We start from the raw sequence: 9,778 nt of genomic DNA on the forward strand, positions 1-9,778 counted from the left end.
CCTGACATCAAGACAGTGAAGCAGGTAACAACCAACGCACCAGTACAACAACCTGACATCAAGACAGTGATGCAGGTAACAACCAACGCACCAGTACAACAACCTGACATCAAGACAGTGAAGCAGGTAACAACCAACGCACCAGTACAACAACCTGACATCAAGACAGTGATACAGGTAACAACCAACGCACCAGTACAACAACCTGACATCAAGACAGTGATGCAGGTAACAACCAACGCACCAGTACAACAACCTGACATCAAGACAGTGAAGCAGGTAACAACCAACGCACCAGTACAACAACCTGACATCAAGACAGTGATACAGGTAACAACCAACGCACCAGTACAACAACCTGACATCAAGACAGTGATACAGGTAACAACCAACGCACCAGTACAACAACCTGACATCAAGACAGTGATGCAGGTAACAACCAACGCACCAGTACAACAACCTGACATCAAGACAGTGAAGCAGGTAACAACCAACGCACCAGTACAACAACCTGACATCAAGACAGTGATGCAGGTAACAACCAACGCACCAGTACAACAACCTGACATCAAGACAGTGATACAGGTAACAACCAACGCACCAGTACAACAACCTGACATCAAGACAGTGAAGCAGGTAACAACCAACGCACCAGTACAACAACCTGACATCAAGACAGTGATGCAGGTAACAACCAACGCACCAGTACAACAACCTGACATCAAGACAGTGATGCAAGTAACAACCAACGCACCAGTACAACAACCTGACATCAAGACAGTGATGCAAGTAACAACCAACGCACCAGTACAACAACCTGACATCAAGACAGTGATGCAGGTAACAACCAACGCACCAGTACAACAACCTGACATCAAGACAGTGATGCAGGTAACAACCAACGCACCAGTACAACAACCTGACATCAAGACAGTGATGCAGGTAACAACCAACGCACCAGTACAACAACCTGACATCAAGACAGTGAAGCAGGTAACAACCAACGCACCAGTACAACAACCTGACATCAAGACAGTGATGCAGGTAACAACCAACGCACCAGTACAACAACCTGACATCAAGACAGTGAAGCAGGTAACAACCAACGCACCAGTACAACAACCTGACATCAAGACAGTGATACAGGTAACAACCAACGCACCAGTACAACAACAAGACAGTGATGCAGGTAACAACCAACGCACCAGTACAACAACCTGACATCAAGACAGTGAAGCAGGTAACAACCAACGCACCAGTACAACAACCTGACATCAAGACAGTGATACAGGTAACAACCAACGCACCAGTACAACAACCTGACATCAAGACAGTGATACAGGTAACAACCAACGCACCAGTACAACAACCTGACATCAAGACAGTGATGCAGGTAACAACCAACGCACCAGTACAACAACCTGACATCAAGACAGTGAAGCAGGTAACAACCAACGCACCAGTACAACAACCTGACATCAAGACAGTGATGCAGGTAACAACCAACGCACCAGTACAACAACCTGACATCAAGACAGTGAAGCAGGTAACAACCAACGCACCAGTACAACAACCTGACATCAAGACAGTGATACAGGTAACAACCAACGCACAAGTACAACAACCTGACATCAAGACAGTGATGCAAGTAACAACCAACGCACCAGTACAACAACCTGACATCAAGACAGTGATGCAGGTAACAACCAACGCACCAGTACAACAACCTGACATCAAGACAGTGAAGCAGGTAACAACCAACGCACCAGTACAACAACCTGACATCAAGACAGTGATACAGGTAACAACCAACGCACCAGTACAACAACCTGACATCAAGACAGTGATACAGGTAACAACCAACGCACCAGTACAACAACCTGACATCAAGACAGTGATGCAGGTAACAACCAACGCACCAGTACAACAACCTGACATCAAGACAGTGAAGCAGGTAACAACCAACGCACCAGTACAACAACCTGACATCAAGACAGTGATGCAGGTAACAACCAACGCACCAGTACAACAACCTGACATCAAGACAGTGATACAGGTAACAACCAACGCACCAGTACAACAACCTGACATCAAGACAGTGAAGCAGGTAACAACCAACGCACCAGTACAACAACCTGACATCAAGACAGTGATGCAGGTAACAACCAACGCACCAGTACAACAACCTGACATCAAGACAGTGATGCAAGTAACAACCAACGCACCAGTACAACAACCTGACATCAAGACAGTGATGCAAGTAACAACCAACGCACCAGTACAACAACCTGACATCAAGACAGTGATGCAGGTAACAACCAACGCACCAGTACAACAACCTGACATCAAGACAGTGAAGCAGGTAACAACCAAACGCACCAGTACAACAACCTGACATCAAGACAGTGAAGCAGGTAACAACCAACGCACCAGTACAACAACCTGACATCAAGACAGTGATACAGGTAACAACCAACGCACCAGTACAACAACCTGACATCAAGACGTTTTCTCTGTGGAAAACCACCTTTGTATCCAGGGACTCCGTGTTTTAGTTTCTGCTGCCCTCTGCTGCTGGACTGGGGCCGAAGTTCTCTTCAAGAGGTTTGTGAAATCATTGATCATTCCTTTCTGTAGCGCGACTGCTGTTAACGCGGCCACTGTCGCAAACACCACCGCGAACCGTCTCGCCCGCGACCCGTCTCGCCTGTAACCCGTGTCGCCCGTGACCCATGTCGCCCGTGACCCATGTCGCCCGTGACCCGTCTCGCCTGTAACCCGTGTCGCCCGTGATCCGTGTCGCCCGTGACCCATGTCGCCCGTGACCCGTCTCGCCCGTGACCCGGGTCGCCCGTGACCCGTCTCGCCTGTAACCCGTGTCGCCCGTGATCCGTGTCGCCCGTGACCCATGTCGCCCGTGACCCGTCTCGCCAGTGACCCGTCTCGCCCGTGACCCGTCTCACCTGTGAGGCTCCACAGAGGATCTTGACTTCTGCAGGGACACATGTCCAGTGGCTGGCAGCTCCTCTCAATGCACTACTTGACTGCTGATCTGCACTCTGATTGGTCAGTTCTGTCCTCCCCAGCTGTCCATAATTGCCTCTGCCCCAAGTGAAGACACGGCCGCTCTCTGGCAGAGAGTTACAGATCATTATAAACTGGTAGTAAGACACTAACAGGGTCCTACTGTATATAGACACTAACAGGGTCCTACTGTATATAGACACTAACAGGGTCCTACTGTATATAGACACTAACAGGGTCATACTGTATATAGACACTAACAGGGTCATACTGTATATAGACACTAACAGGGTCCTACTGTATATAGACCCTAACAGGATCCTACTGTATATAGACCCTAACAGGGTCATACTGTATATAGACACTAACAGGGTCATACTGTATATAGACACTAACAGGGTCATACTGTATATAGACACTAACAGGGTCATACTGTATATAGACACTAACAGGGTCATATTGTGTCTTACGATGCATTACAGCCCATTTATAACGCATTATACCTTCGGCATTATACCTTCATTTATAATGCATTATACCTACAGCACCATTAATACTGATATTTAAACTCTCTAGTTAGAGGCGATGCCCCCCCAAAATGGATTGATCTGTGTTCGATTTGAACAATTTTGCTACTGAAAACAATCACTTCTCATTAGACACGTTCAGGTAGTCCCTGCCCATTTCAAAACATTTTCTCCCAACTAAAAACAGGTCTTCGTGTCTCTCTCTCTCACCTGTTTGGGCCACCAGGTGTGTCCAGCCACTGTGAACGTGGGTAACCTTCTCTCCACCCAGTGGTGAGCGGTCTAGGAGGACAGGTCTGGGTAGGAAGGAGTCTGTACTGCTACTGGTCAGCTGGCCGTGCTTATTACTGCCCCACAGGAACACATCTCCCTCAGCTAGAACAGAATACAGATAGACTGTTACTCACTATCCTAGACACAACCCTGCTATAACACAACACACGACCGACCCCCTGCTATAACACAACACACGACCGACCCCCTTGCTATAACACAACACACGACCGACCCCCTTGCTATAACACAACACACGACCGACCCCCTTGCTATAACACAACACACGACCGACCCCCTTGCTATAACACAACACACGACCGACCCCCTTTGCTATAACACAACACTGAGACACAGACAAACATGCCAAGATGAATGCGAGCATAAAGACCACGACCAAGGAAAGCGTCAATCAATGGAGAATGTATGTAAGCCAGTGATGTCGTGGTAGAAAGAGGTGGGTAAATGCTGATTCATTTTCACAGTGAGTAATATAACACACACACCCAACCTCCCTATTTCTATAGGGACAAGCACTGTTCATGACACAAACTGTCAGGTTTAAAGTTTACAGCTAATTTCCTGCAATTCTACACATTTTGTCATGGGGTGGCGAGAACATGTTGCCGTTTTTAAAAAGATAATTTGCTTGCAATTCTACACATTTTTCCATGTCTTAATGTGTATGCATGTGATATTTGAGTGACTCAAGAGTTACAACAAAATCTATTGGCTTAAAAAACATTAGTTGACATGGACTAGTTGATCTGGACATTTCTGACTAGTTATATATATATATATATATATATATATATATATATATATATATCTCTTTAAGGTCTGCAATGACTAACATGATGAGTGGAACTGATGATGCAATACCCAATTTAGATATCACACCTTGTGCTTTCTACTATTACAACTTTCGAGAGGAAGTTGAAGGCCGGATTGAGTTTTGAATAAAATAAAATAAGAAGTTTGAGACTCACTGCTCTACTACATAATAAAGAAAAATACACAGGCATCAAATGGTCTCTGTTGTTCTGAGGTAAAATGCTTTTCTGTGGTTGTTCTGAGGTAAAATGCTTTTCTGTGGTTGTTCTGAGGTAAAATGCTTTTCTGTGGTTGTTCTGAGGTAAAATGCTTTTCTGTGGTTGTTCTGAGGTAAAAATGCTTTTCTGTGGTTGTTCTGAGGTAAAAATGCTTTTCTGTGGTTGTTCTGAGGTAAAATGCTTTTCTGTGGTTGTTCTGAGGTAAAATGCTTTTCTGTGGTTGTTCTGAGGTAAAATGCTTTTCTGTGGGCGCAATTCACACTCTCTTAAATCATTCATTTGTGTCTATGGGAAAATTCAAGTAAAGCATGTGGATCTCAAGTCAGAATAGATGACTGCAGACTAGCAGAACAGCAGACTGGAGACTAGCAGAACAGTAGACTGGAGACTAGCAGAACAACAGACTGGAGACTAGCAGAACAGCAGACTGGAGACTAGCAGAACAGTAGACTGGAGACTAGCAGAACAACAGACTGGAGACTAGCAGAACAGCAGACTGGAGACTAGCAGAACAGCAGACTGGAGACTAGCAGAACAGTAGACTGGAGACTAGCAGAACAGCAGACTGGAGACTAGCAGAACAGCAGACTGGAGACTAGCAGAACAGCAGACTGGAGACTAGCAGAACAGCAGACTGGAGACTAGCAGAATAGCAGACTGGAGACTAGCAGAACAACAGACTGGAGACTAGCAGAACAGCAGACTGGAGACTAGCAGAACAGCAGACTGGAGACTAGCAGAACAGCAGACTGGAGACTAGCAGAACAACAGACTGGAGACTAGCAGAACAACAGACTGGAGACTAGCAGAACAACAGACTGGAGACTAGCAGAACAGCAGACTGGAGACTAGCAGAACAACAGACTGGAGACTAGCAGAACAGCAGACTGGAGACTAGCAGAACAGCAGACTGGAGACTAGCAGAATAGCAGACTGGAGACTAGCAGAATAGCAGACTGGAGACTAGCAGAACAGCAGAATGGAGACTAGCAGAACAACAGACTGGAGACTAGCAGAACAGCAGACTGGAGACTAGCAGAACAGCAGACTGGAGACTAGCAGAACAGCAGACTGGAGACTAGCAGAACAGCAGACTGGAGACTAGCAGAACAGCATACTGGAGACTAGCAGAACAGCAGACTGGAGACTAGCAGAACAGCAGACTGGAGACTAGCAGAACAGCAGACTGGAGACTAGCAGAACAGCAGACTGGAGACTAGCAGAACAGCAGACTGGAGACTAGCAGAACAGCAGACTGGAGACTAGCAGACTGGAGACTAGCAGAACAGCAGACTGGAGACTAGCAGAATAGCAGACTGGAGACTAGCAGAACAGCAGACTGGAGACTAGCAGAATAGCAGACTGGAGACTAGCAGAACAGCAGACTGGAGACTAGCAGAATAGCAGACTGGAGACTAGCAGAACAACAGACTGGAGACTAGCAGAACAGCAGACTGGAGACTGGAGAGCAATAACAGTCACTCACCAGTAAGGCTCACACAGTGGGCGGAGCCTGCAGCAACACTGTGTAAAATCACCTGTTCCAGACCTGGGACCAGACAAGGTACCTTGGAGGTGAAGTGTTCTGGGACAGGCTGTGGACTCAGAGCTCTCTTAGCCTGGCCAGAGAGACCCATACCCCACTGGTAAACACTACCTGTGGCTGGAGATAGAACACCACAAGGAGAAAGACGTATTGGTGATTGTTGTGCCCCATTAGAAAGAAAGCAATGATGATAGTACATTTACATTAGAGTCATTTAGCAGACGCTCTTATTCAGAGCGACTTACAGGAGCAATTAGGGTTAAGTGAATTGCTCAAGACTGACAGATTTTTCACCTACTCGGCTCGGGGATTCAAACCAGAGACCTTTCGGTTAGTGGCCCGGCGTTCTTAACCACTAAGACTACCTGCTCTGTAGTGACTGAGAGGAAGACGGAACTATTTACATAGCACACACACACACTACACAGAACCACGTAAAGCAATGAGGACACACTACACAGAACCATGTACAGCAATGAGGACACACTACACAGAACCATGTACAGCAATGAAGACCAGAGTGAGTGTAAAAGTTAAATTCAGAGATTGGATTTGTAGTGAGAATTATAACATATTTATGAATGTCATTTGGAGGCTCCGTGGCTGTGAAGTCAGTGAACAGGTATGTCTTACCAGTGACAGTCAGTGACAGGTATGTCTTACCAGTGACAGGTATGTCTTACCAGTGACAGGTATGTCTTACCAGTGACAGGTATGTCTTACCAGTGACAGGTATGTCTTACCAGTGACAGGTATGTCTTACCAGTGACAGTTAGTGAATGTCTGAGTCCTGCTGCCACTCTGATCACTGGCTCCCTTACAGACTGAATGGGCAGCAGCACCACAGAATGAGGGATTGGCTCTGAGACACCCAACTGGCCGTATGCATTAGATCCACACGTCAGTACCTGGCCATGATCTGAGAGAGGAGAAACAAAACATGTTGGTATAAAATGACAAGCATGAACACCTAGATATACGTCAAGACATTCAGGTCTCTGGTTTTGACAACTAAGGTGTTGTGATGACTGTCAGAGAGACCTGACCCAGGTCAGAGTTGCAGCTCCAGTTCGCTACTGTACATTCTCTGCCTCTCTCCCCAGAGAGAATGAGCAGTACATTCTCTTCCACTCACCAGTGAGGACGAGTGTGAAATCCCAACCACAGGACACGTGTGCAACCCTCTGACCAATGAGAGGACAGAGTTGAAAGGTGGTGACCTCTAAACTGTGACCCAGTCCCAGCTGACCTCTGTGGTTCTGGCCACACACCAGCAGCTCTCCTTTCTCTGGAGGGAGGAGGAAGAGGCGGTGGGGGAAGAGGTAGAAGAAGAGCAGAGGGAGGAAGGGGACGTGGAGGAGGAAGTGGAAGAGGCGGTGGAGGAGGAAGAGAATGAGGGAGGTAGAAGAAGAGAAGGATAATAACTTATTAGTTGTGTATACTGTGTAATGCATACGCAGAAAATGTTTATTCACATAGCTTTATTGACACACCAAAAGTAGAAGCCATATGTCCAGCAGAGGGAGACAAAGTCAACCCCTTTGCAGATATTAGATAACTTTCTTCATGACAACAAAAATGCCATCATGAGCCACACGCACCAGAGACCACAGCCGAATGCCCACCACCTCCACTGAGTTGGCGCACCGTCCCCATCTGTAGGGCTCCATCAGCGAGCCTGGGCACTGACAGGTCTTCAACATGGCCCTGTCCTAACTGCCAATAGCTGTTGGTTCCCTGCAATGTTTCAGGAGGTATTGACAGTGCGAATTGAGATGCAGTTCCTACTGTGTTCATATTTAACATATGACATTGCTTCAGTAAATCACCGGTACTCAACTGCCAGAGACGGAGAGATTTTACTACTCTAGTTCACTTTCACTAGTTAGATAATTCTAGTTAGTTAACGTTAGCTGACTGGCGCTAACATGAGTTTTGGTAGCTAGCGTTCTTGAAACTAGTGTGCTGGACAAAACGTAGCTAGCTAACGTTAGTATCACAAACAAACTGGATCTTATTAGCTAAATACGAGTGTCACGATACATACAAAAAAAATAATTGGTTGCTAAAGAAACTTACCCACGTGTAGACACATAATTCTGTCAGCAAGCTTGTATCCATAGCATGGGGATGCCAAATGCAATTTACGACAGTAGATCGTAGATGCTGTAAAGTAGTAAAGTAGTTTGTTTACATACGTCAGTGGTTTTCCACCATGTTGAGTGTGGCTAAAGAGGGTGGTCACTAGTTACCACAGCGACAAAGTCAAAATGGCTATCCTAAAAATTCATGAAAACAAACATGTGTTTTTTGCTCTTCATTAGGGTTAGACATACGGTTAGGATTAGGTTTAAAATCAGATTTTAAGAAGATAAATGGTGGAAATAAGCGGGGTTCAGACATAATTATGACTTTGTGGCTGTGGTAACTAGTTACGACCCCAAAATAGGTGTGGCGTAGATCTACAACTCTCTATTTTATTCTATCCTATTCTATCAGGAAGAATATGCCATGTTTAGCAAATGTACAATTAAATTCTCCATGAATGTTAAACGTTCTGTTTTTCCTCCAGTGAAAATCTCTGTTGATAAGACGACAACTCTAGAGAAGTCGCTATAAAAATGCATAGTCACCGTATGCTGTTCATGAAAAGTCTCTGGTATGTAATTTTAAAACTAAAATCGGATTTATTCATTCATAAGACACACACGAACATTTACACTTATACATAACCAGTTTACCTTTCTTTACAATAAATCAAATCAAATGTATTTATATAGCCCTTCGTACATCAGCTGATATCTCAAAGTGCTGTACAGAAACCCAGCCTAAAACCCCAAACAGCAAGCAATGCAGGTGTAGAAGCACGGTGGCTAGGAAAAACTCCCTAGAAAGGCCAAAACCTAGGAAGAAACCTAGAGAGGAACCAGGCTATGTGGGGTGGCCATTCCTCTTCTGGCTGTGCCGGGTGGAGATTATAACAGAACATGGCTAAGATGTTCAAATGTTCATAAATGACCAGCATGGTCCAATAATAATAAGGCAGAACAGTTGAAACTGGAGCAGCAGCACGGTCAGGTGGACTGGGGACAGCACGGAGTCATCATGTCAGGTAGTCCTGGGGCATGGTCCTAGGGCTCAGGTCCTCCGAGAGAGAGAAAGAAAGAGAGAAGGAGCGGATTAGAGAACGCACACTTAGATTCACACAGGACACCGAATAGGACAGGAGAAGTACTCCAGATATATCAAACTGACCCTAGCCCCCCGACACATAAACTACTGCAGCATAAATACTGGAGGCTGAGACAGGAGGGGTCAGGAGACACTGTGGCCCCTTCCGAGGACACCCCCGGACA

The 9,778-nt window shown here is 45.9% G+C and overlaps 1 protein-coding gene across 4 annotated transcripts in view; it reads right to left on the minus strand.

The window, feature by feature from the left end:
• Window positions 1–8,594, minus strand: part of sergef (secretion regulating guanine nucleotide exchange factor) — a 35,989-nt gene extending 27,395 nt beyond the window's left edge. For 2 of the 4 annotated variants that reach the window (XM_036961145.2, XM_090214290.1), the window contains exons 1-7: window positions 8,502–8,594; window positions 8,024–8,159; window positions 7,558–7,710; window positions 7,186–7,341; window positions 6,363–6,539; window positions 3,762–3,926; window positions 2,964–3,130 (exon numbers count right to left, since the gene is read on the minus strand). In XM_036961145.2, the coding sequence (XP_036817040.2) occupies window positions 2,964–3,130; window positions 3,762–3,926; window positions 6,363–6,539; window positions 7,186–7,341; window positions 7,558–7,710; window positions 8,024–8,159; window positions 8,502–8,543 (996 nt within the window). In that variant the 5' untranslated portion in view covers window positions 8,544–8,594. The remainder of the gene's footprint in view (window positions 1–2,963; window positions 3,131–3,761; window positions 3,927–6,362; window positions 6,540–7,185; window positions 7,342–7,557; window positions 7,711–8,023; window positions 8,160–8,501) is intronic. The other 2 variants (XM_090214295.1, XM_090214297.1) reach the window with 1 other exon arrangement.
• Between the last annotated feature and the right edge of the window lie 1,184 nt (window positions 8,595–9,778).

Source organism: Oncorhynchus mykiss, chromosome 2 (assembly GCF_057628025.1).
Source record: "Oncorhynchus mykiss isolate SJ-2025 chromosome 2, ASM5762802v1, whole genome shotgun sequence".
NCBI lineage: Eukaryota > Metazoa > Chordata > Actinopteri > Salmoniformes > Salmonidae > Oncorhynchus > Oncorhynchus mykiss.